Raw genomic sequence first — 27,826 nt, forward strand, 5'->3', positions numbered from 1 at the left:
TCCTTGTAACAGTCAGTGAGTCACTAGTATAAATTTCGTGTTATTTATGCTTGTTTAACTTTTTTTCTCATCTGTGGTGTCCATTTTGAATCCTACATGGCATTAGGGAAGTACAATAAGGGAATGGCGTGGGTCTCCATAGAGCAGGGGGGACACAACAGGGCTCAGGACAGAGGGACCTTGCAGGCAGCAGCTGCTGTCTCAACTTCCTGATCTAAAAAGGAAGTGTACTTAGAGTGTGGTCAGCGTACTTAAAGGAGCAATGTGCATCTCTCTCTCTCTCTCTCTCTCACACACACACACACACACACACACACACACACACACACACACACACACACACAGGGTGTGTGTCTCTGTCTCTGTCTGCCATGCTGTCTCCCCTCACTCCATTTGTGCTGCCTTGTAGAGTGTGAGGCTACATTAGCAGCATGTTAACCCTTCAGGGCTCAGCTAAGTGCTAGTTCATCATTTAGCAGTAAGGCATTCCCTGGGAAATATCCCACTTGACTCCACCACCTCAACCACGCTATGTACAATATTAAATTGTTTGTTTAAAACTTATACTGTGTATAACCCCCGCATTTACATTAATTCTTATGGGGAAATTGGATTCGCTTAACATCGTTCCACTTAAAGTCACATGGTTCAGGAACATAACTACAATGTTAAGCAAGCAGTTACTGTATGTGGAAGTTACATAAAAAACAAGTTGCTTACCACAATGAACATTATACCAAGTGCAAGATATCCAGACCAAAAAAAGAGACTTTGAAAACTCCATTCTTTCTCCCTCCCTCTTTCAGCTCCTGTCCCACCTTGCATCCCATCCCAGCTCATCTCATCTCATCCTCCCTGACCTCAAGAAGCAAACGAGAGACTTTCTTCCAGAAGGCTGACTAGCCTTGTTCTTGTTCAAATGACTTTGTTTTTCACATCTGAGTTCTGAAAATCAGCATATCATCATGACATCCTGTCCTCAGCCTGTCAGTGGGGTTACCTAATTGCTAGCATCATGGAGACACATATGATCCTATTTTGCCCCCTGCTCCTCCTCTCCCCCTGAAACTCCGCCCCCTGGCCAGGTCGGAAGCCAGAAGCTGCAGCCGGTAAGAGCCACCTGGGCGGGGGGGACCCAGCTCCAGGGCCGGCAGAGCCCTTGGAGAGCAGTGACTGTGGGGTGTCAGGGGCCAGGAGCCCAGGCTGGAGTAGGTCAGTCTGGGCCTCTATGGAGAGTCCTGGATCCTCCAGCTGCCCTGGGTGGTGTGCACTGGAGGGCCGGGACATGGGCTGGGGCCTGCTCTTGGGCACCCCTGCCCCCAGCCCGGGCTTACTTCTCTGCTGTTGCTGGATGCCCGGACAGCAGCCGCTGGTCTCTCTGCTCTGCCTTCAGAGATGGGTGGCTGGAGAGCAGCAGCTGCTACAGGGGGGAGGGCTAAGGCAAATTTTGGGGTGGCTATAGCCCCCACCCCCAGTGCTGTCCCTGCTAATACACAAGGGCTAACTGTGTATCTGGTTGAGCAGTCTGCATGGAAATAAAAAGTTAAACATCGAGCAGCTACATTTGAACCAGGAAGTTGCTTCTGGTTCTTGGGAAGCAAGTGGGAAGTGTTGGGATGGAACGGCTGGGCAGCACAACCTCAGAGGATTGTGGGATAGTGTTGTCAGACTCTCCAGACCTGAGTCTGGCAACATGGACATGAGCTGCATCCATATGGCAAAATACCTGGGCTATGAACTGTGTCAGAGCTGGGCTTTGGCTATGACCACCCCTTAGCAGTGTCCACGGGCCCATGTCTAGAAGGGTTTCTGGCTTAAGTCAGATTTATTCCTGTGTGGATGGAAGGGGGACTTGGGCTTAAACCTGCATCAGAGCCCAGGCTTAGTGTGCTGTGTAGACATACCCTTATTGCACAGCAAGTCAAGGTGTGAATGTACAGCTCATTAACCTGCCGCACACTAAGTTTGAAACAGCAGTATGTCAAAGTGTGCTACAAGCATATGAAACCTGGTAGCAGGGTCCACACAGTTTAATAGTGCGTTGCTAGTTGGTGTGTTGTTCATTCACAGCCTGGTTTGCCATGCAGTATGTCTCTGCTCTCAGTATTCAATGGGAAGCTGAGAGAGGACAGGTATGATCTGCTCTTGGTAGCCTGTGTTGCTGAAGAGATGTGCTGCAGTTGGAATTTCCTAAGAGCTTATTGGCTTCAGGACCAGATGTATTGTATTGCTGTAATCCAGATGAGAGGTGACAAAGGTGTGTATAACTCTTCAGGGCAGGAATTGTCTTATGTGTTTGTACAGTGCCGTGCATAATGGGGTCCTGACCTTGGTTTGGGCCTCTAGGTGCTACTGTAATACAAATAATAATGATATCTTGCAACACACTGAATGGACTGCTTTGCCTACTGACATGAGTCAAGTGTGTAGTGGCAGGCCTAATTCTGAATTCCCTTGTTTTCATTGGTTTATACCGCAACATTCATTTTATTTTGATTTACTGTGTGTTTTTATTTGGCTTCTTGACTCTTGGAGTAAACTGAAATTTGAGTTTTGTGGTATGAGAAGCTTGTATACTACACACCAAATCTTAAAATATAAAAATAAAGATATTAACTTTATTCCTGCTATATTATGGGAAAACATTTCTTTTAAACTTTTTCAATTAGATAAATTTTAGTACTCCAAACACAATAGCATTAGCTAAAGCCAGGTACATGGTGATATGAAAAAATATCTCCAAAGACCACCAAGCTCAGTTTCACTTATCCATGCTCAAATTTAAATTCAGTACTATTGATATCTGTTACAGTGGTAGTGTCTTTGAATATATATTTCCCCTTTTTGACCTGACAAATTAGCCAAAAGCAGGGTGTTGCGGGTTGTTTCCATTTGGAGGAGGAATTGATGGAGTCAGGTGTTTCTTTGATGTAATCCTGTGTATTTACACAGAATGTACAAAGTCCTGTTCACCTGAACACAGCAGAACTCAAACAAGAAGAGACAGTATCCTTTGCTTACAGTTCCAAGCCACATTTCCAGGCAGCACTTAGCTCAAAAGCTCTCTTAGATTTTCTCATGCTTGTTCTATGGCATTGGCTTTTCTACCTGTGCTTCTCTGATGCTTTCTCCTGCTTCCCTGCATTTCTGTCACAGACAAACAAACCCTCACAAAACAATAACCACCAAGACCCTTCTGCCCACATGTGCCTGTGTTTGGGGTGGAGGCTGCGATCTGGTTCCATAAAGCTTAACGGTTTGTTTCTTACAACTATATTTAAATAACCACCTCCCTTCATGTCCAATCCATAAAAATATTCTGGGCCTGATTGTCAACCCAGCCTTAACTAGGTCTCTCTTCTTTTGTATACTACTTTTGCAACAACATTTATTTCTAGGTGCAATTTAGGCTGGAGTGACACAGAGGGGCCAGGATGGACACCAAGATCTTGGATTATATATTTTGGTTTTCACTTATGGTGTCTCCATTCTTTCTCAATGTCTTCATGGTTGGGACTTATACCCAACACCTCTCAGAACATTCATTTTACAAAAATATAATTCCACACATGGGCCTCTACTACAGCTGAGGTGTTTCTGGAGAGCACCCCCAAACAAAGGTCAATTTTAGGATTGACCTCAATAAAAATGTCTGTTTCTGAAACTGTGTTTTTGTGAAAGTTCTTTTTTCCTTATTCCTTTCTTACCTCTTGTCAAGCCTTACCCATTGTTGCCAACTGTTGTGATTTTATCAGAAGTCTCATGATATTTGGTGATTTTTTTTTAAAGCCCACCGTCTGTAGTCAGGTGATTACAGGAGAATCTGAGTTTTCATTTAAAAAAACCCCAAAAACCTTAGCACAATGGATCAACAACCTACTAGTGGTAGGAAAATCTTCAGGTAAACTGAGGATCTGCACAGATCCACAACCATTTAACAGAGCATTGAAAAAAAGTCAATACTCATTATCAACAATTGAGGACAAACTGATTCACCAGCTAGTGTGCCACCTTCTGGCTAGGTGTGGCATTGTAGGGTATTTTCTCTATAGTCCTGCCAACCAGCTCTGCCGGTGGTGGTCCACTTTTGCCCTGTGACTTGACCCTCCAGCCAGCTCACCTTTGGCCTTACCTCTTTCAGGGTAAACCAGGGTTTTCACCTAATAGTCCCAGAACCTCACAACAGGTTGACACTCCTGGTACAGACTGAACAGTCCAGGGTATTCCCACTGGTCTTCCCTGTGAGGCTGTAGAGGAATGGAGGGACTTCATCTACCCTGGCTTCCAGCCCTGGGACCCTTATAGCAAGTGTTTAAGGTCTCTCTGTTCAGACCTCTTGCTTCTTCCCTGGGCTACTTCCTACATCAGCCCACCTTCTCCTCAGGGGACTCATCTTCTCACCAGAGGTCTTCCTGGGGTTCAAGCCCTAGTCTCAGATCTCAATGTAACAAAGGAAAGAAAACCAAATTAACAGAAATAAAGAGCAGCACCAGCTTTTCTAATCCTACCAGGATCCTCCAGCCCTCTGTCCCACTACTTTGCACTCACAGGCAACTGAAGGTAGCTTTGCTCTCTGCTGTGCTCCTCTCTGGGAGCTGAGGATGAGAGATCTGTCCATCTCCCCAGGCTGGGCTCTTCTGAATGAGCTTTTCCCTTTTTAAGGCTCATCCTTCAAGACTGGTATACCTCAAAGATGCAGTGGGGCGGGGCTGCCTGAACCCAAAGCTGCTCTTTAACCCCTTCTTGCCTGGTGAAGGGTTTGTGCACCTTGTCACACCAGGGTAAAAGTGTTCACTGTTTGTGATGTCAATAATGGGTTCTGGGATATTGAGCTAGACAAGCCATCCAGAGACCTGGCAACCTTTGCCACACCTTCTGGCATATTCCACTGGGTACAAATGCTTACGCCACAGAGGTGCTCCAGTGTAAATGGAACTAGGTACTAGAGGCACTCCGTGGCATCAAGATTATAGCTGATGATATTTTTATTGTAGGAGAAGGAGAGGTCAAGGAAGAGGCAATCCAGAACCATGATACCAAGCTGCTACAACTCCTAAACAGATGCTGGGAACAGAATATTCGGCTGAATGCAGACAAGTTGGAGCTGAGGAGAGAATAAGATGGAGAATATCTTATTGCCCTTGTATAAATCCATGGTACACCCACATCTTGAATACTGCATACAGATGTGGTCTCCTCATCTCAAAAAAGATATACTGGCATTAGAAAAAGTTCAGAAAAGGGCAACTAAAATGATTAGAGGTTTGGAACGGGTCCCATATAAGGAGAGATTAAAGAGGCTAGGATTTTTCAGCTTGGAAAAGAAGAGACTAAGGAGGGATATAATAGAGGTCTATAAAATCATGAGTGTTGTGGAGAAAGTGAATAAGGAAAAGTTATTTACTTGTTCCCATAATATAAGAACTAGGGGCCACCAAATGAAATTAATGGGCAGCAGGTTTAAAACAAATAAAAGGAAGTTCTTCACACAGCGCACAGTGAACCTGTGGAACTCCTTGCCTGGGGAGGTTGTGAAGGCTAGGACTATAACAGGATTTAAAAGAGAACTAGATAAATTCATGGAGGTTAAGTCCATTAATGGCTATTAGCCAGGATGGGTAAGGAATGGTGTCCCTAGCCTCTGTTTGTCAGAGGGTGGAAATGGATGGCAGGAGAGAGATCACTTGATCATTACCTGTTAGGTTCACTCCCTCTGGGGCACCTGGCATTGGCCACTGTCAGTAGACAGGATATTGGGCTCAATGGACCTTTGTTCTGACCCAGTATGGCCGTTCTTATGTTCTTAGAGCTGAGGTCCTCTACATTGGACAGCTGTTAACTTCTCAGGGACCCTGAGAAACTGAGAGCCAATAAGGAAATGCCCAGACCAAAGGATGTAAAGGAAGTCCAGCAATCTTTAGAGATACCCTACTATCAGAAGCCTGTGAACCCTAGTGAGACTTAACACCCAATTATGCAGTGTGAGAATAATCAGAGACCAAAGAACAGGCATTTGAAAAGTCAAGAAAATAATAATCAAGGCACCAGTCCTAAAGTACTACAACTCTGCAGAGCAGCTACAGCGACAGTGTGGTGCCTCAGAAGGAGGCCTTGCAGCAGCACTGATGCAAAGCCAGTAACACATAGCATTTGCTAGTAGTGCCGTGACAGATACAGAAAGGGGGTCTGCTCAGATAGAAAAGGTGTTACTGGCTATGTTCTTTGAAAGGGAATGATTCCATCAGTTCACCTTTGGACACAAGGTGGACATGCAGTCTGATTATAAACCATTAGAAAGCATTATAAAGAAGACACTGGTGGGAGCAGCCAAATGATTACAACACATGTTGAGACTCCAGTGCTATTGTATGAGGATAAGGTACTGCCCAGGAAAGTTACTACTGGTAGCAGTACCCTGAGCAGAGTAGAGTACAACACAAATGACTCTGGAACAGGAGATGGAATCTGTCAAAATGCTACAATGCCTTCACAGCTCTGATAGGGGTTCCAGCAAATCAACAAAGCACCAAATAGGATGGGGTGCTCCAGGCAGTAAAACAATTCAGACTCCAGAATTGGCTAGATGGCAAGGAGCAAGTTCTACAGGAGGTTATTACCCTCCTGCTACCAGGTGAAGGAAGAACAGTGAGTGCAAAATAGGATTTTATTTAAAGGGGACTGAGCAGTAAGCCCAGCAGATTTAAGCATTGACATCATGAGGTTGACACATGCTTCACACCTGGGGATAAAGGCATGCCCAAGAAGAGCCAGGGAATGTATTTACCGGCCGCATATGAATGCCCAATTGAGAACATACCTGGGGCAATGCAAGGTGTGCAGAGACTATAGTGAGCAACAACAGAAGGAGATTCTACAGCCTTATGAATTCCCAAGCCAACCCTGGGAAAAGGTCAAAAAGACCTGTTCACTTTTAATGACAGTAAGATTCACAGCAGATTACAACTCCAATTTCATATATTCCTAGGGCTTGGCTACACTTACAAGTTGCAGCGCTGGTGGAGGCTTTCCAGCGCTGCAATTACACCCCGTCCACACTTGCAGGGCACAACCAGCGCTGCAACTCCCTGGTTGCAGCGCTGGCTGAAAACCCGTCCGGGTTGGGGTATAAGGAGTGCAGCGCTGGTGGTCCAGCGCTGCTCAGCAGGTGTGGACACTCACCAGCGCTTTAATTGTCCTCCAGGGAATAAGGAGTTATCCCAGAATTCCTGTTCAGCCACTCTGCTCATCAGTTTGCACTCTACTGCTCTTGCCTCAGGTGACCCGCCCTTTAAATGCCCCAGGAATTTTAAAAATCTCCTTCCTGTTTGCTGCAGCCAGGTGTGGAGTGCAATCAGTTAATCTTTACAGGTGACCATGCCTCCACGCGGCAAACGAGCCCCAGCATGGAGCACTGGCGAATTGCAGGACCTCATTAGTGTTTGGGGGGAGGAAGCTGTGCAGTCCCAGCTGCGCTCCAGCCGTAGGAATTACGATATCTTTGAGCAGGTATCAAGGTCCATGCTGGATAGGGGCCATGATCGGGACGCACTACAATGCAGGGTGAAAGTTAAAGAGCTGCGGAGTGCCTATTACAAAGCCCGCGAGGGTAATTGCTGATCCGGAGCTGCCCCCACGACCTGCCGTTTTTACAGGGAGATGGACGCGATACTTGGGGGTGACCCCACTGCCAATCCCAGGACCATGATGGACACTTCTGAGCCGGGTGGGGGACAGGAGGAGGCGGAGGCGGCGGGGGGGTGGGAGGAAAACGCGAGTGAAGCTACTGGGATGGGGGAAGACACCCCAGAGTCCCAGGAGGCATGCAGCCAGGAGCTCTTCTCAAGCCAGGAGGAAAGTACCCAATCGCAGCAGCCAGCAGTTGCAGAAGGACAAGCAGAGCAGCGGGTTACCGGTAAGCGGCTTTTATTTTCTGGGTGGAAATGTTTCTGGAGAGGAATGGGGGTTAGGGCTGTATGCATGCCAGCCTAGATGTGGAATAGCCCATTGATGTGGTCTATCACGTCGCGGTAATCGGCTGCAGTAATCTCAGCAAATGTTTCAGCCAGAGCATGGGCAATATGCCTGCGCAGGTTTATAGGGAGAGCCACTGTTGTCCTTGTCCCAGTCAGGCTAACGCGTCCGCGCCACTGTGCCGCGAGGGGTGGGGGGACCATTGCTGAACACAGGCAACCCGCATAGGGTCCAGGGCGGAATCCACATTGCTGTAGAAGAGCCTCCTGCTGTTCCCTAGTGACTCGCAGCAGGGATATATCTTCCAGGATTAACTCCTGTGAAAAATGTTGGGAGACTCTTTAGTGAAGCTAGTGATAAAGATAGGGAGATAGTGAAGAGCACCCCTGCAGCTGCATCTTCACTCAACCCCTCTATCACTGCAGCTTACCCGAAGCAACCAGCACCCCTCTATCACTCAAGCCCCACTTCTCCCTCTATAAGCACCCCTCACTCACCATTTTGTGGCTTCTGTTGTGTTATGTGTATGGTAAAAGAATGCTAAAGTGAGGACTAAGAACTCCTTCAGTGTGTGGGAATTTCAGTCTGGAGATAATGAACACAATGCTTCCCTGTTAAATGTTGTCAATTCTGCCTTTCTAAAGTGACCTTGACTGCTGGACTGACCAGATGTACCACAGCACAGAAGCTGCAGAATTTGAGAAAAAATCCCCGAAAGAGCAAGGAAGACATGCTGAAAACTGTTATTGCTCACTCTGCTAGAGAGAGTAAAGCCTTGCAGGAGTGGAGAGAAAAGGAAAGCATGATCCGCCAGAGACATTGGCATAGAAACGCTGTGGCAAAGAGGAAAAGCACAAACCAGCTGCTAGACATCCTGTCACGCCAAGCGGACTCTCTCCAGGCTATCGTAGCCATGCAGGCAGAGCAGTCCCATGCTGCCCCACAGCCCCCCCCCCGTCCCAAAGCTTTTTGCCTTGTGCCTTTCTTAGCAGGATGCGATTAATTGCCTTGCAAACTTGCATCAACATGATTCCAACGGTCGACTTTCCCACCACTCAGTGCTTGTTTCCCGAGCCCAAAAGCGGCGTTCCACGGTGCTGAGCATGTCCGTGAATGCCACAAGCAATTTCGTGTCGTACGTATTACGTGACTCACTATCATTGTCGGACTCCTCACTGTCACTTTGGATCTTAAGGAATAGCTCAACTGCCAAACGTGATGTGCTGGCGAGACTCGTCAGCATGCTCCTTAGCAGTTCGGGCTCCATTTCCCGCAGACCGAAACGGAACACAGAATCGCGCTGCACAGAAACCGTGGAAAGATGGCGCCAAATGTGGACGGAAACACAGGGATTGCTGGGATGTGAAGCGATGCATCACGGGGCATTGGGACAGGAACCAGAATGCCCCGCCCCCTTCCCACAACGCCAGAATGGGAAGAGGTGCTCTGTGGGATAGCTGCCCATAATGCACCACTCCCAACACCTCTGCAAATGTGGCCATGACAGTGTGCGGGTAGCTGTCAGTGTGGCCACACTGCAGTACTTTCCCTACACAGCTGTACGAAGACAGGTTTAACTCCCAGTGCTGTACAGCTGCAAGTATAGCCATACCCTCTGTAAATGAATTGACTGTCCCATGCACCCCCTTACAGCCAGCAGTGTCTTTGCACTGCCCCGTGCTCTTGATTCTCCCTTTTCCAGGCCTTTTTACACAGATTCCACACACTTACTGAACCAGTCACCACCCTTGTTAGGGATCTGGATTTATTCAGACAAAGTAAACTCAAAAGTAAAACTCAAAGTTCCAAAAATCTGTCCCAGGCATGGCTCTTACGTGAGAGCCTGGTTGAGCAAAAGGATTCCTTCAAGAGGGTTTTTTGTTTGTTTGTTTTCAGTTCTTAAGAGGTGATCCACTCTGGGATTCAGCTTGCCACTGTCCTACTCAGAGCTGACTCCATTGCAGACTTCCCAGGCTCAGCTCTTCCACAAGAGCTCTCTTACAAGAAACCAGATGCTTGAGGTTCCCTCCCTGTGCCAGGTGGTGCCTCTGGTTGGCTGTTTTAGCAAGCCTGCTCCAGGCCTCAAGAGTCCTGCAGGCAGTTCCTCCCTCCCTCTCACAGACTCAATCTACTTAGCTAAACAAACAGAAGGTTAAGGGGTGACTTGATTACTGTCTATGGGCTTGGCTACACTTGCAAGTTGCAGCGCTGGTAGAGGCTTTCCAGCGCTGCAATTAGTAACCGTCCACACCTGCAAGGCACATCCAGCGCTGCAACTCCCTGGCTGCAGCGCTGGCTGTACACCTGGTCAGGTTGGATCACCAGCGCTGCTCATCAAGTCTGGACACACACCAGCGCTTTTATTGGCCTCCAGGGAATAAGGAGATATCCCAGAATGCTTTTAACTAAATTACTATCTTTGTTTTGTTATGCAGCCTCTCTTTGTTTTGTTGTGAACTCCGATCGAGCTCCGTTGAACTGCTTATCTAAAAAAACAAACACTGATCACAGCAAACAGGAGCTATCTGTACCTGGCTGTGAATGATCAAATGAGAGGCAGGGAATGAATGTTTGCTTGACAGAGAAACAGCGTTGGATGCAGGCTGTTTGCAATTAAGACAGAAAGGGTTCGCGAACATTTTGTGATTTTTCAATCCAGGAAGCTAACACACAGTGTTGGCTCCAAAAATCCACTCTCTCTCTCTTCCCCGCTCCCTGTCACAGTACACCACAGGGAGTGAGTGAAACAGCGGGGAGTCCGTGTTGGAGGCAGGCTGTTTGCAATTAAGAGTTAAGACTAAGGGTTCGCGAACATTTTGTGATTTTTCAATCCAGGAAGCTAACACACAGTGTTGGCTCCAAAAATCCACTCTCTCTATCTTCCCCGCTCCCTGTCACAGTACACCACCCTCCACCCCCCTCTTTTGAAAAGCATGTTGTTGCCACTTGAATGCTGGGATAGCTGCCCATAATGCAGCACTCCCAACAGCGCTGCAAATGTGGCCACACACCAGCGCTGTAACTCCCAGCGCTGCAACTTTCAAGTGTAGCCAAGCCCTATAAGTATCTATAGGGAGAACACATAGTTAATAATGGGCTCTGCAATCAAGCAGAGAAAAGTATAACAGGATCCAATGCCTGAAAGTTGAAGCTTGACAAATTCAGACTGGAAATATATATTTAATGGCCAGAGTAATTAACATTGGAACAATTCAGCTAGGGTCATGGTGGATTCTCTACCACTGACAATTTTTAAATCCACCTTGGATATTTTTCTAAAAAATATGCTCTAGGAATTATTTTGGGGAAGTTCTATAACCTGTGTTACACAGGATTGTATAACACAGATGATCAAAATGATCCCTTCTGGCCTAGGGGTTTGGCTACACTTACAAGTTGCAGCGCTGGGAGTTACAGCGCTGGTCATGCAGCTGTGTAGGGCCAGCGCTGGAGTGTGGCCACACTGACAGCTACCAGCGCTGCAGTGTGGCCACACTTGCAGCACTTTCCAGCGCTGTATTGAGAGTTGCATTGTGGGCAGCTATCCCACAGAGCACCTCGTCCCATTTTGGCGCTGAGTATTGTGGGAAGGGGAAGGAAGTGTGTGGGTCATTCCGCTTCCTGTGCCAACGCCTCGTGGTGCATCGCTTCACATCCCAGCATTCAGTTCCGGCAACGTTTGGCGCCATTGTGAGTGTCTTCTGTTACTCTCTGTGTGTGAATCGTGATTTCTGTGGGAAATGGAGCCCGATGAGTGTCGCCAGCACAACACATTTGGCAATCGAGCTATTCCTTCAGCTCCAAGGTGACAGTGAGGAGTCCGACGATATCGATATCGATTTGCCTGCCGCGTGTGACACTACAGTGCTTGTGGCATTCACGGAAATGCTCAGCACCGTTGAACGCCGCTTTTGGGCTCGGGAAACAAGCACTGACTGGTGGGATCACATCGTCATGGAAGTCTGGGATGACGAGCAGTGGCTGCAGAACTTTCGTATGAGAAAAGCCACTTTCATGGGACTGTGTGCTGAGCTCGCCCCCACTCTGCGGCGCAAGGACACAAGATTGAGAGCTGCCCTGACAGTGGAAAAGCGGGTGGCTATTGCAGTCTGGAAGCTGGCAACTCCAGACAGCTACCGGTCTGTCGGGAACCAGTTTGGAGTGGGAAAGTCGACCGTTGGAATCGTGTTGATACAAGTTTGCAGGGCCATTAATCGCATCCTGCTAAGAAGAACCGTGACTCTGGGGAACGTGCAGGACATTGTGGATGGCTTTGCACAAATGGGTTTCCCTAACTGTGGAGGGGCGATAGATGGGACGCATATTCCTATTCTGGCACCACCCCATCTAGCATCCAAGTACGTTAATTGGAAGGGGTATTTCTCTATGGTTCTCCAGGCGCTTGTGGATCACCGTGGGCATTTCATTGATATTAACGCAGGCTGGCCCGGAAAGGTGCATAATGCATGCATCTTTCGGAACACTAGCCTGTTCAGGAAGCTGCTAGCCGGGACTTTTTTCCCAGAGCGGAAGATCACAGTAGGGGACGTCAAAATGCCCATTGTGATCCTTGGAGACCCCGCTTACCCGTTAATGCTGTGGCTCATGAAACCGTACACAGGGAGCCTTGACAGCAGCAAGGAATGATTCAACTACAGGCTGAGCTGGTGCCAAATGACTGTGGAGTGTTCTTTTGGCCGTTTAAAGGGCCGCTGATGATCTCTGTATGGGAAATTGGACTTGGGCAAAAACAGCATCCCCGCGGTTATATCCGTGTTCTGTACCCTCCATAATATTTATGAAGGGAAGAGGGAAAGATTCAGTCAGGCATGGACCTCCGAGGTTCAACGCCTGGAGGCTGAATTTGCACAGCCAGAGAGCAGGACTACTAGAGAGGCCCAGCACAGGGCTGCAAGGATTAGGGATGCCTTGAGGGAGGAATTTGAGGCTGAAAACCAACAGTAATGTTTGGTGCCCTGCACGGAAGTGAAGTGCAGTGGTTACAATGTTAGTAGGAATCTGTGTTTGCTAAGCTGATTTGCAGTGCCTGTTTCTTTCCTGGGCTAAGGTATCTTTAACTTTATGTAATAATAAAGACTGTTTTCAAAGCCAAAAAATCATTTATTGAAAAGAAAATTACTTTATTGAAAGAAACACAACTTTTTGGGAATCTGAAAGGGCAAGGGGGTGCGGAACTGTACAATCACAGATTTGCATATGTCCTGTCTGTAGTGCTGTGCAAAGAGTGCTGCACTTCAGGATGGCTATACTGCATGGTGATGGGGGTTGAGTGCAGAGGGTAAGGGTCGTAGTTCTCAGGGCTGGTTGATGAACATACAGGTGTTGGAGGCAGCTGGTGGTGGTAAGAACCCGGATGCTGGGGAATGGGGGTTGGAGCTGACATGGGGGCACAAGGGAAAGAGCTTTGGGACAAGGGGTGCAGGGGGTGGTGGGGGCGGTAGTGCTCCGTCTGCATGGCTATGAGCGCCTGGATAGAGTCCACTTGGCACTCCAGGATGCTTATCAGCCGCTCCGTGCTTTGCTTCCTGTGCGTTACGTTTTCCTTGCGGATCCTGCTTTCCCTCTCCCTCCACTCCTGCGCTTTTTGATTCTCTGTGAGAGATTGATGCATCACTTTGTGCAGCATGTCGTCTTTGCTTTTTCGCGGTCTCTTCCGGAGGTTTTGCAGCCTCTCAGCCGGTGATAACACAGACAGCCGAGATCTCAAGGTTGCATCTGTAAAGGCAAAATGCAATACTTAACAGAGGCAGCATTGTTTGTACCAGACAGAGTAATTCCCCCGCACGTAAGGAGAGCACATACAGTCTTCACAATAGCATAATTTTCCCATCCCAAAGAGAGCGAACATAACCCATGGGAGCCTCGAAATGGTGAGTAAGGGGGACTGATTGTTTCAGGGCTGTACTGTCCTCTGGGTTTCTGTGTGTTGGGGAGAGCAAACAGCTGCAGGGGGCACCTACACTGAACACTATCCCAACATTTTCCACAGGATTTTATCCTGGAAGATATCTTGCTGCTGAGGGTCACCTGGGAAGCAAGGGAGGGTCTTCTACTGCAATGTGGATTCCGCCCTGGCCCCTATGCAGCTTGCCTGTGTGCAGCAATGATCCCCCACCCCTCGCGGTACAGTGGCGCGGACGTGTTAGCCTGACTGGGACAAGGACCACAGTGGCTCTCCCAATAAACCTGCACAAGCGCATTGCCCACGCTCTGGATGAGACTTTTGAAGAGATTACCGAGGCCAATTACCACGACGTGATAGACCACATCAATGCACTATTCCGCATCTAGGCATGCATGCATGCAACCCTAACCCTCCCTCCTCTCCCGAAAAATTTCCACCCTGAAAATAAAAGCCGCTTAGCGGGAACCTGCTCCTCTGTTTGTCCTCCACCAAGTACCGGCTGCTGCGACTGGCTACCTTCCTCCTGGCTTGAGAAGAGCTCCTGGCTGCATGCCTCCAGGGACTCTGGGGTGTCTTCCCACACCCCAGTACCCTCACTGTCGCTTTCCTCCTCCTCCTCCTCCCCCTGCTCTGAAGTGTCCCAGGTGGTCCTCGGTGTGGACTGGAGAACCAAGATTCTGCTTCCTATGAGAGGCAGTGTGTTTCAGTCCAGCAGAGGAATGATGAACACTACACAGAAGCAGTTAAGAGAATGCCAAGCTAAGCAGACAGCCCTTTACAACAAAAGAGCAAAGACCTGAGGCTACTTTGCACAAGGGAGCAGTTCTGGCTTAACCATTAAATTGTCACTTAAAGCAATGGCAAAAGCCAACAGTCGAAAATTCTGTGGAACACAGGTCAAGTAGCTACAGTCTCAGGTCCGTGGTGGAGATTAAATCAAATACAACTGTATAATAGCAACAGAGAGCTGGCACACTTGGACAAACAGGGCCAAGCCCAGGACCAGGAGGACACAGAGAGTCTCAGCTACCAGTTGTCCTGAAATAGGAGAGTCAGAGAAAAAGGTGCATGTGCAATACCGAGGAACAAAAGGATGCCCACCTATAGAATGAAGCCAACAACACGGTGGAAACAAATCCTCCACCAATAGGGATAACCCAAAGAAGAAATAGGAGACTAGTTTGAAGACTAGCATACTTGAAAGACTATGAACCCTAACAAACCACAATGGATTGATAGTAAAGTCCATGTCCCTTTGATGGCTATGTACTAGTAACATCTGGCCCCAGAAAGTCAGCAAGTAGCTTCAGTCTTTTTTGCAGGCATGTCAATAACTGTTTTTTTAATTTGCTGGCTGAATCAAAATAACTGGAAAAAATGTTTTGGGTTGACCGAAAATAATAATTTTTTTTTCCACAAACAGAAAGTGGAAAAGAAAGTTTGGGGTTTAATTAAACATTTTGTTCAACCCAAAACACAGTTTCATATTTTACCCCCCTTTTTAATTTTTTAAATTAAATTGAAGTAAATTTTGAAGTGAATTTTGAATAAAAAAATGTCAAAACCAAAATGTTTTTTTTTCAGAATTTCATTTTTGTTTTTTTATGAGTGATCAGAATCTGCATTTTCAGAGGAAAAAGAATTATGTGTGAAAAATGTTGTCCAGCTCTACCATCCATAACAACAAAAATTGTTAAAAGGGAAGATATAACAATTGACATGGAACTTGAAGAGAGGAGCACAGGGTGCAGGAAGGAAGAGTTTGGAGGAGTCACCACGTTGTTCCTGTTGGGAGGAGAAACTGGTGATTGAGTCAGGTATTTTCTTTTATGCAATTTTGTTCCTTAACAAAGAACAACATGAGAGAGTTTCCTGGCTCACAGCATCAAGCCTCTTTGGGTATATCTACACTACAGTACAACAGCCACAACTGGCTCATGTCAGCTGACTCAGGCTCAATTCCAGAACAGGACATGTACACTGCAATTTTATAGCCCCACAGCCTGAGCCACAAGAGCCTGAGTCAACTGACATAGGCCAGCAATGGGTGTTCTATTGCTGTGTAGACATACCCTTTCAGACCACACCTAGTCCAAAATCTCTCTCTAGGCTTCAGGGGACATACAGATTTACATCTGCCTATGTTTTAGGCAGTGTTCTGTGTTTGGTTTAGGCACCCTATTGTTTCTTTCATTTAACCTGAATGAAAAGCAGCTGTTAACCTCACCAGCTTCAGTGTGGTTTAACTCAACATATATCAGTATTAAACTGACATTAGTCAAAAGTGCAGTGCAATGCCCAATTACCAGCCCTAATGATCGCTGAGGAACTGACTACTACTGGGCTGGCCAGGGCTACTAGCAGCCTGAGACAAGTACTGGGCTTGCAGCACTCCTGTTCCTCTTCACTGCATTTCAGACTGTAGGGAAGGGAATCATTGTTGAGGGGTTCCTCATTCCATAGGTGCTGGACCTAGAGGTGCAGGGGGTGTGGAAGCTCCCCCTGCCTTGTGGTTTCCATTATATCCAGGGTTTACGGTTTGGTTCAATGGTTCCAGCACCCCTGCCTCATTCAGCAGGAATAGGGATGGAATGTTGGAAACAGAAGATTCTGTGGCCGTTGCAAATGACAACTGACGATAAAGACAATACCTAAAATGTACACAGTGCTTTTCAGTCGAAGAAGAGCTATTTGAAAGGGCTCCTCCTGAAAGAGCAATAGGGCTGATTTTCTGCTCCAGGTGAGCTCTACTTAGTAAGGAATGGAAAGAGAGGCAAAAGTGATTAATCATCCTCACCATTATAAAAGGCCTTCAAACCTTCTAAGCACCTGCCTAGTCTGGCCCTGTCTCCAGCATAAGTTGAACAGCCTCAGAGCTAATAGTCTTCTGTGTTGAAATGAGTCTAGAGGGGCGGGTACAGATGCTGAAGACAGCTCCTTATTGCCTTGCCCTCTGCCTCTCAGCCCTGGTCTACATACACAATTTAGATTGACCTAGATCAGGGGTCGGCAACCTTTGAGAAATGGTGTGCCAAGTCTTCAGTAATTTAAGGTTTTGCATACCAGTAATAAATTTTACATTTACAGGGGCCCCCAGACTGGCAGCGGGCTGAGCGGGGCCGGCGGCAGGGACCCTGGCTGGCAGGGGGTGGCAGATAGAACCCCAGACCCACAGCGGGCTGAACAGCTCATCCTGCTACCGGTCTGGGGTTCTGTCCACTGGCCCCTGCCAGCCGGAGTCCCGGCTGCTGGCTCCACTCAGCCCGCGGCCAGCCCGGGGTTCCGTCTATCCAGGCCAGCAGCGGGATGAGCGGAGCTGGCGGCCGGGACCCCAGACCGTCAGCACGCTGAGCTGCTCAGCCCACTGCTGGTCTGGGGTTCCGCCCACCGGCCCCTGCCAGCCAGGGTCCCAGCTGCCGGCCCCGCTCAGCCCACTGCCAGCTGGGGGTTCCGTCCATTCAGGCCGACAGCGGGCTGAGCGGGACTGGGACCCTGGCTGGCAAGGGGCCAACGGCCAGAACCCTGCACTGGCAGTGGGATGAGTGGAGCTGGTGGATGGAACCCCAGACCAGTGGCAGGATGAGCGGCTGAGCCAGCTGACAGTCTGGAGTTCTGGCTGCCGGCTCCTGCCAGCCAGGGTCCTGGCCGTTGGCCCCACTCAACCCGATGCTGGCCTAGGATTCTGTTCACCCAGGCAGGCAGCGGGCGAGCGGGGCCGGTGGCCGGGACCCCGGCTGGCAAAAGCGTGCCAGTAAAAATCGGCTCGCGTGCCGCAGGTTGCCAATCCCTGACCTAGATCCATCACTTGGGGTGTGAAAAATTCATAATTAAAGCTTAATTTAATAATAACCATAATTAAAGCAGCCAAGCCTGCTGTGTAGACATGGCTAGGTCAACGAAAGGCTTGCGGAAGCAGATTATCTACATTGACTGAACTCCCCTGCCATCCTGATAGGATATTTTATCCACACCTATATCAGACCTGTTCAGCTACAGCTTTAATGGAGCAATTAGTACTAAATTTAAGCTTGCCTCATTCTTGTACCCAGGGCTCCATTTTCAGGCGTGTGGCAGGGGGGATTACTTTATATGTCCACCATTTACCCCATGCCACCTCACCCAGATTTTTGCCTGCAGGATGGGGACACAACTTTGCTGGGTGGAGTCCAGCCTTCTACACCATTCCCTCCTCCGGCGGCCCAACAGCCGCCTTCCAGGCACGTCAGAGAATGGCAGCAACGAGTGCAGCCTCCGCTACGGAGTAGCTCTCACGGCTCCGTCCCCTCCGGCGTCGCCCCGCTTGGCGCATGGCAACGCGCGGCTCGCAGACGGGCGCGCACGTGGGTGTCATTCACCCCTGTGCCCAGCACCAGCGCAAGGCCGTGGAGCGCGGCGCATGGGACGCGTCCCCCTCCCGCTCCCGTCTGGCTGGCGTCTCCGGCGGGGGGGGCGGCGCTTCCAGGGTGACAGACGGGTCTAGGCCACAGTCTAGTGCGCACGCGTCAGTTCCGGCGGGGACGGGAGAGCGGCGCGGCGCGGCGCGTGGGTAGGAAACGCCGCGGCGGCGGGGCAGAGAAACATGGCGGCGGCCGCGCAGCTCACGGATGAGGAGCTGTTCTCGGAGCTTAGGCGCTTCGGCCTCTCCCCAGGGCCGGTCACCGAGAGCACCCGGCCCGTCTACCTGAAGAAGCTGAAGAAACTGCGGGAGGACGAGCGGGCCGGAGCCCGCGGCAGCGCCAACAAGACCCGGAACAGCAACAACAATAACACGGGGGCCGGGGCAGCGCCGGGCGAAGGCGGCGGCAGAGCGGCCCCGGGCATGGGGGCCCGGCTGGCCAGCCCCGACCAGCCCTACTTGCCGGGCGGCGCAGGCGGGGGCAGCCGGAGCCGCGCAGCACCCCCTGCCGGGGGCGGCAAAGTGCTGCTGGGTTTCAGCTCGGACGAGTCGGATGTGGAGGCCAGTCCCAGGAGCCAGGCCGGCGCCGGGGGCGGCAGCAGCAGCAGCCGGAGGGAGCGGGCGTCGCCCCCAGTCCGCGGCTTGAGGCCCTCAGCCTCCCATGGAGCCTGCAGCGAGAGGAACAGTTTCCTCCCTGAGGCGGGCAGGAGGAAGCCCAGTGCCTGGTGGGGGGCGGTGGCCAGGAGACCGACGGCCACGGCGGAGGCCCAGACTCAGGGCATGCGGGAGCCTGGGGAAGGAGCGGAGGAAGAGGACGGGGAGGAGCGGCAGTGGAAGAACCGGACTGTGAATGGTAATAGGCACCCCTCCCTTGGCGGCAGGGCCGAGTATTCCGACTCGGAGGAGGAGGGGGGGAGAGCCAAGCAGCAGGTATTGAAGGAGGAGACAGCACCCCGCCAACACCGGGGCAGACGGAGCTTGAGCAAATCTCCTGCCCCAATCACGGCTAGCAAATGTGCTGCAGCCGGCGCTGGCATGATGGAGACGGGCCAGCAAAGGGCTGGAGGAGGCGGCGGTGCTGGTGTAATCGCAATGAATGACAGGGCGGAGGCGGCTGCTGCTGGAAGTCTAGACAGGGGCAGAAATCAGGAGGAGGAGGCAGCGGTGAGGAGGGGGGGAGATTGTGAAAACTTGGACACCAGCCCTTCCATCCCCAGATACCGCAGCACCTCCTCCAAGAATTCCCCTCCACTCTTGCTACTGCCGCAGCTCACAGACATGGACAGCAGCAAAAGCAGTGACCCTCTGGGCACTGTTAGGAAAGCAGCCAATAATCATGTTCTCAGCGGCGCTGCTGGTGGCTTTAATATTGAACCCAGGATTTATTCAGCTACCAACAGCCTCCCCCTGGGTGCTGCCACCCCCTCTTCCCTTAGAATCAATCACTCCAACCACACGGGCTCTAATCACACCTACCTGAAAAACACCTATAAGCAAAAGCTTTCTGAGCCAGAGGAGGAGCTTCTCCAACAGTTCAAGAGAGAGGAGGTATCCACCACCGGAGGCTTCAGTGCACATTACCTGTCCATGTTTCTCTTAACTGCTGCATGCTTGTTTTTTCTGATACTGGGACTCATGTACGTGAGAATGAGAGGTTCGGGAGTAGCCGAGCATGGGGAAGTCAACAGTAAGTATTAGCTCAAGGGTAAGGGGGGTCTCTTATTGTAATGGGGCATACACTTACCCGGTGCTATTTTGTGCTTTAACACTTTTCACTTCAGGGTCTTGACAGCATAATCTTCCCAGTGCATCTGTAGTATAGGTAAGTAGTGTTCCCACTTCCTGATGTGTAAATTGAGGCACAGAAGGATTATGACTTGCTCAAGGTGACCCATGAGTCTATTTGACAACTGTGTGTAGAACCTGACTCAATCTCCTGCTCTAACCTGTTGACACCTGTCTATCTAGCATGACTTTTCCGTTTCATTAAGCACTTTCATATTTGTTTTATGACAACTCAGCTTATGAAAGGTCAATAGAAAAATTAGGTGGTAAGGCCTTATGTTGGTATGATCTCAGTAAGATTCATCTGCATTCAGATGTCTTTGATCCAAATAGTAATGCAGATTCAGTTTTAATACAAAAGTGAAGCTGTGTAATCAAATGAAGCATAGGATGATATTTTCACAAATGAGGTTATGCTGCAAAAGGTTTGGTTTTTGCTCTAGTTCAGTGGTTCTCAAACTATGGGGTAGGCCTCCCAAGGGAGGTGCAGGAATGTGTCAAGGGAGGCATGAGCTGTGTGCTTTTTTGGGAAGAGCTTTGTCTGTCAGCTTCAGTATGCTAGGGCTCATGCAGAAGGGCCATGCACACACGCGATGTGGGGATAAAGGGTACAGCCAGAGCTCCACTGCCCTGGGGCTGACAGCTGCAGCACCGCCACCCAAGCTCAGATTCCTCCTCCCCACTCACCAAGAGGTGGCTCAGGATCTCATCTCCCCCCCACCTCCCCGCAGGCAGTCCTCACCTGGAGGTTGTGGGCTCCAGCTGTTAGCCCTGGGTTGGCAGCAGCAGTGCAGAAGTAAGGGTGGCAATGGGGTGATAAGTCTTCTGTGAAAAGCGATATTGATGAATATAATTTTTTTTCCACATTGCCACCCTTACTTTTGTGCTGCTGCTGGCCTGGCGCTGCTTTCAGAACTGGGTGCCTGGCCAGCAGCCACTGCTCTTTGGTCTTCCTTCAGAGCTGGGTGGTGGTGCGTATTTGTGTGTGAGGGGCTGGGGTGTAAACAACTACAGAGAGGGGTCCTGATCAAATAAGTTTGAGAACCACTGCTCTAGGTTGATGTGATGTAGTTAGTGCTTTCTAGCAGAGATCTTGTTCTAAATTTAAGATTGACTATCCTGTATAAAATACAGGTTGAGGCCTTAATTTGAGCATCATAGCAGCCTTTTAAGTCTTCACATAATACCTATTTTGACTTCTCAAATATGTGGAAGTAACTTTTAAAAATGACTTAAAATTAATTTAGAAACTGCCATTCTGTAACCACAAAACGGGTACAAAAATGGAAATGTATCATCTCAGGGTGCTGAATCATGCTAATTCAACTCTTGGCCTCCCTGAAATGGGCATCAAAACTATCTATTAACTGTAGTGGTATTTTCTTTATCTGGACAGCTGTTCATTAGAAATTAAAAAGATGACAGAATCTTGTCTTAAGGAGAGTGAGCAACAGTTAGATGGTAATATGTAGTCATTAGTGTTTTATGCTGGTCTTGGAAGTGACTGAGGTGAAAGGCTGCATATATCCTTAGTTGAAGTAAGCGTGTAACATGGAAAACAGATGGAGGTGTAATCCGTGCCATAAACTGCTTGCAGACTAGATAGACAAACTAATTCAAGACACAGATACAATAGATGTAGGGAGATGAATATATTAGAATATAGCAAATGTGTATTTCCTTGTGTGTGTGCAGTGCCCTAGCACAATGGGGCCCTAATCCCTGATTGAGGCCTCTAGGTGCTACTGCAATACAAAGTATTAATTTATCCCTGGAACCTATTGGGGCTCTTGCAACAGCAAATAGTTGTCCGATATATTTTGAATCCTTCTTCTATTCTGGAATGGGAAAGAGCCCCCCGCCCCCCCCCCCAACACTAGTCTTTTGCCTGTGGAAGGGGATGTAGCAGTTGCTCTGCCATTTTTATGGTCTACTGCTGACAGTGGCCTTCTCAAGCAGCAGCAGAGTAATAGGTATGTTTGTCAGTTTTATTGCTACCCACATGGCTCAGAAGAGCTGCAGTGAAACTGGGCAGTCTTCTGCTGTTTGGGAAAGCTGTGAACATAAGGCAACACACTGGAATAGACTGAATACTCAGGAACATATCCCTGTAATGTATAACCATAATGGCTAGAAACTTGTCTCTTTTTATTAAGTGATGCTGAACACCACAATTCTCATTGAAGTTTTTAATAAAAGACAAAAGTATTAAATTCTGAAGATTTTGATGGGCAAGTTTCCCACTGGTGAACAGTCAAATGCATTTTACGAGCCCTCCTGAAGACTGAGGTCTAGTTTACAAAGTTAGGTTGACATAGCTACATTGGTCAGGGTGTGCCATAGCTGTGCCAACCTAACTCACGATGTAGACGCAGCTAGGTCCAAAGAAAATTTTCATTGATGTAGGTACTGTTGCTTGGGAGGGTGATAGTCCTAACTCAATGGGGAGAAGGGGGTAAACCTTTTCATCAGTGTAGGCTCTGGCTACATTACAGAGTTATGCTGGCATAGCTGTAGTGACCTAGCTATGCCTATATAGTCTCCAGAGTGTGGATATACCATAAGCTGGATTTCTCAATCACTATACAAAAAGTACATTGTATGTAAACGTATCTTGAACTTTTTGTATTTGGAAGAAAGCTACTTCTCTTTTGAATCAGAGTTTAGAGCAGTGGTGTCATAAGAACGGCCATACTGGGTCAGACCAAAGGTCCATCTAGTCCATCCATTATCCTGTCTTCCGACAGTGGCCAATGTCAGGTGCCCCAGAGGGAATGAACAGAACAGGTAATCATCAAGTGATCCATTCCCTGTTGCTCATTCCCAACTTCTGGCAAACAGAGGCTAGGGTCACCATCCCTGCCTGTCCTGGCTAATAGCCATTGATGGACCTATCCTGCAGGATATATGTTCAGCCCTCACACTGAGCAAATATGTCAAAAAAGGTAAAGGGGGTCACAATCAATGCTTGGTCCTATTCTGTCAAGTATCAGAGGGGTAGCCGTGTTAGTCTGGATCTGTAAAAGCAGCAAAGAGTCCTGTGGCACCTTATAGACTAACAAGTTCTGGAGCATGAGCTTTCGTGGGTGACCACGAAAGCTCATGCTCCAAAACTTGGTAGTCTATAAGGTGCCACAAGACTCTTTGCTGCTGGTCTTATTCTGCTTCCTTTGCATTGTCTAGGTCAGGAGTAGGCAACCTATGGCACGCGTGCCAAAGGCGGCATGCAAGCTGATTTTCAGTGGCACTCACACTGCTCGGGTCCTGGCCACCAGTCCGGAGGGCTCTGCATTTTTAATTTAATTTTAAATGAAGCTTCTTAAACGTTTTAAAAACCTTATTTACTTTACATACAACAATAGTTTAGTTATATATTATAGACTTATAAAAAGAGACCTTCTAAAACATTAAAATGTATTACTGGCACGCGAAACCTTAAATTAGCGTTAATAAATGAAGATGCGACACACCACTTCTGAAAGGTTGCTGACCCTTGGTCTAGGTGGTAGAAAGGCAGCAGAAACCACCTGTACGTTCTCTGCTGGAGACCCCTCTGATGAGGGGGAGCCCCTAGAGGACTATAAATAGAGCCTGTGCGCATCTGATCCGCAGATCATTTTTGCGGATATCTGCAGATTTGCAGTGCTTTAGATATAAAATTTGGATCCGCATCCATCTGTGATCAGCAAAAATGGTCTGTGGATATCTGCGGATTTGCAGGGTTCTAACTATAAAGCCAGTCCTGCATGTTTTTCTCCACAGCCTCTGGCATGGGGGCAAGTTCAGGGCAGGAAATCATCTGAGTGGAGCATAACATGCTTTGGCTACTTCCAGCTAGTGTATGGTCCCTGGGTAACTATTGCCAACTAGCACCAGCAGCCTCCAGGCTACTCCAGTTTTGACTTGGGCAGAGAATTGTGGAACCTGTAACTGGTTATTTGTTCTCAGCTTCTCTTTTTCTCTCTCTCCTGCTGCCTTGGATGGCTGTGTCAGGTGCTTCTTAGGCTCAGATAGAGCCAGTCTGGCTCTCTCCTGCAGGAGCCTGGTGGCTCCTATAGTTCTGTGGGATGTCATCTATATTCCTCCCCATAGTGACAGGGTCGATTCAACATTTTCTTTTCAAAATAGTACAGTATATCTCAGGGCACATACTTAGAATTAATAATCAAATACCTATTTTCTTGTCACCTCTTAAAGGCCACAAGTTGGACATCACTGTTTGAGTAACACTTTTCCTGTATAGCTGGAATAGTCAGTCAAATAGTGTGGTTCTCTTCCCCCCCCCCCCCCCAGTGAAATGAAATTAAGTTTTTGCTGGGTGTAATTTTCTTCACCTAATAATCTAGGTACTGAGAGAGTGCTTTTTCTGTTGAGTGTAAGATATAGTAAGAGGTGGTTAGTCTTTTTTCTTTTATTTTTTTTTCTTTTTTTAAAACCCTGTTCAACACTTTGATTAGAAAAGTGGCAAGCACTAACTCTTTCATGAAGTAAGTGACTTGTAAACAGTGCATAAGTTCTCGTGTCCTCTGTAAGTGGTGTGCACATTAAATTAGTCTCTAGTATATGACTGGGCATTGAGTGGTTGAACTTCAAAAACTATCTGACTGTCATCTTTCAGTTCTCATTTTCTCAAAAAGCCTTAGCATCTTTCTATTCCTACCCCCAAACTATTAAAAAAAATGCATAGTTGGAATATTCCATAAACTTGTAAATTACATTTAAGCTATGTCTGTAACTTTGCACCAGAATTACATCTTAAAGAAACAAGTTATTTTAAATATTATTTTGAGCTCTCCCTCAAAAGTGGCCCTATCTCTTCTCGTAGTTCACGTCATTGTGTCAAGAAACACTCCTGTTGCGAAGCATAGCAATGAGAGGGTTTAATTTCAGACTAGAGCATTTTTGGCATAACTTTTTTTTGGCTTGTATTCAGTTGTTTCTCACAACTGGGAATCCTCAAGGAATGAGTAAAGTGCTGTGTGATTTATACCGAAAAACACAAAAACTTACTTTTTACAATGCATACGCATCTTTCACTTTCATGTACGTTTTTGTTCCTTAGCCTCAGTAAAATCTAACTCACTCCAAAATATGTAAGCCAGTAAAGGTGAAATCCATTTTTTGCTGAACTGTATAAAACTTTTAGCTCATGACAGCATTTACTCTTTGGAGCCAGTGGGATGTTAGTGATCCAGCTGTGATACTGTGAATACATATAGCTGTTAAGTGTCTCTGCATGAACTGCCAAGCACTTCAAGTGACTGCTTATCTTGACAGGTTTCAGAGTGGTAGCCATGTTAGTCTGCATCAGCAAAAACAACTAGGAGTCCTTGTGGCACCTTGGAGACTAACAAATTTATTTGGGCATAAGCTTTCGTGGGTTAGAATCGACTTCGTCAGATGCATGGAGTGGAAAATACAGGAGCAGGTATAAATCCATGAAAAGATGCGAGTTCCCTTATGAAATGTGAGGTCAGTCTAATGAGACAATTCAGTTGAGTTAACTTCTTGTGTTTTTTCACAGTAAAAGAATGGGAAATTCAGATAAGGATTATAGAGATGTAACCTCCCCTCCAGCAAATAAGTCTTGAGTGCATAGTAAGGTTTCTGTTGGCAAAATAAGAAAAAGAAGAGTATTGTATAGTGCAAAGTGAAATTGTTAAACTAGTTCAAAACATGCTGGAAAATAACCTCTCTGGCACATCACTCTAAAAGCAGTGAGGACATGAGACCTTAAAATAAAAGTAGTATATATTTGGAGACTTTATATGGTAGATCAGGGGTAGGCAACCTATGGCACATGTGCCGAAGGCGGCACACAAGCTGATTTTCAGTGGCACTCATACTGCCCGGGTGCTGGCCACCGGTCCGGGGGTTCAGCGTTTTAATTTAATTTTAATTGAAGCTTCTTAAACATTTAAAAACCTTATTTACTTTACATACAACAATAGTTCAGTAATAAATTATAGACTTGTAGAAAGAGACCTTCTAAAAATGTTAAAATGTATTACTGGCGTGCAAAACCTTAAATTAGAGTGAATAAATGAAGACTCGGCACGCCACTTCTGAAAGGTTGCCGACCCCTGTGGTAGATTGTACATAAGAGAGACAAGGTGTGCCCAACTTCTGTTGTTGGGAGACAAGCTTTTAGCTTACATGCAGCTATTCTTGTCCCGAAGAAGAGCTCTGTATAAGCTCAAAAGCTTGTTTCTTACCAAAAGAAGTTGGTTCAATAAAATATGCTACCACACCCTCCTTGTCTCTGTAATATCTTGGGACCAACACGGCTACAACACTATATACATTCTTTATGCAATCAGTACTTTGTAGTTTATTTCACAAGTGGCAGAGTAGAAGATATGTGATGTGGAGACTCATTGGTCTAGCTCCTTGTTGGGGTTATTGACTTGTTTAGAGGTAGACTAAAATTCTGAATCAAAGAATTGGGAAGCCGAGCCAAGAATGAATATCTTCATATTGGGGCCATGTGTGGGTTAGTTCACCAGGAACCTGAATCCTTGATTAAACACTTCAGGTTTGCGGACATTTTGGAACTCTTGGGAGCAAACTGGATTTATAAGAGGTAGAGTGAAGTGCTACTTATTGGTGGAGAACAGGGCTGTGCAGGAATGTAGTGAAAGGAATTTACTGTAACCATCTATTAAAATCACCATCTATAAGCTCAATTTGTTATCTGAAAATAATGCTATTATCTTTTGCTTTCTACATGACTACTTTCTACCATGAGATGATTTTGAAACTGGAGCTACCTGGCGATTTATCTGAATTGTGAAGCTGATCAAAAAATAAATCACTTTGCTCTTTAGGTCTGAGTGCAGTGCTTACAGTAGTAAAAATTAATTGTTGTTGGTTAATAAAATGTGTGTGGGGTAAGCAAAGATCCAATACTGAGTCAGAAAATGAACACATAGGCCTAAAGAGGATGAAATTATCTTGACCGCCTGTGCTATTTAACACTTATCAGTGACCTGGAAGAAAAATAATTACTGATTGCACTTGACCCCAAAATTGGGGGAGCAGTAAATAATTAAGAGAACAGCTCAACAGGTGACCAGTTCCGAGCAATCTGGATTGTTTGGTAAGCTGGGCACTAGCAAACAACATGCGTTTTAATATGGCTAGACTTATACATCTAGGAACAAAATGTAGGCTATCCTTGCAGGGTGGGGGCTCTATGCTACGAAGCAACAACTCTGAAAAAGATATGGGGGTCATGGTGCGACTCTGTGGCCAAAATAGCTAATGCAGTCCTGGAACGCATAAACGGGGAAATCTTGAATAGAAGTAGAGAGGTTATTTTACCTCTGTATTTGGCACTGGTGTGTCTGCTGTTGGAATACAGTGGGCAAGTCTACACTATAAAATTAAGTTGACCTAAGTTATGTTGACATATAGCCACCACAGTAATTAAATAGCTTTTGCATACTACACTCCTTGTGGTGGAGGTGTGCATCCTCACCAGAAACACTTGGACCGATTTAACTGTCAGTGTGGGGCATTGTGGGACAGCAACAGTGGATGTGTAGGTGGGGTGGCTGTGCATGAGTGCTGGAAGCTCCCTAGAAGTGTGAGGGAGGCACCAGTGCCGGGACCGTGGCCCCACACCTTGCTTCCCCTGAGGCTCTGACTTTGCTCCATCCCGAGGCCCTGCCCCAGCTCTGAGGGTCCCTGGCTTGCACTTCTCCACCCCCTCCCCCGGAGAGGTGCGGGTGGGGGGAAGAGGCGAG

At 47.6% G+C, this 27,826-nt stretch overlaps 1 protein-coding gene across 2 annotated transcripts in view; it reads left to right on the forward strand.

The window, feature by feature from the left end:
- The first annotated feature begins 18,384 nt into the window (after positions 1 to 18,384).
- Positions 18,385 to 27,826, forward strand: part of LEMD3 (LEM domain containing 3) — a 67,920-nt gene continuing 58,478 nt past the window's right edge. Inside the window, exons 1-2 of one of the 2 annotated variants that reach the window (XM_044978297.1) lie at positions 18,385 to 18,695; positions 18,807 to 19,980. In XM_044978297.1, coding sequence (XP_044834232.1) covers positions 18,477 to 18,695; positions 18,807 to 19,980 — 1,393 coding nt within the window. In that variant the 5' untranslated portion in view covers positions 18,385 to 18,476. Of the gene's footprint in view, positions 19,981 to 27,826 lie in introns of both variants that reach the window. The other variant, XM_044978291.1, reaches the window with a different exon arrangement.

The sequence above is a fragment of the Mauremys mutica genome, chromosome 1 (assembly GCF_020497125.1).
Source record: "Mauremys mutica isolate MM-2020 ecotype Southern chromosome 1, ASM2049712v1, whole genome shotgun sequence".
NCBI classification, from domain to species: Eukaryota; Metazoa; Chordata; order Testudines; family Geoemydidae; genus Mauremys; species Mauremys mutica.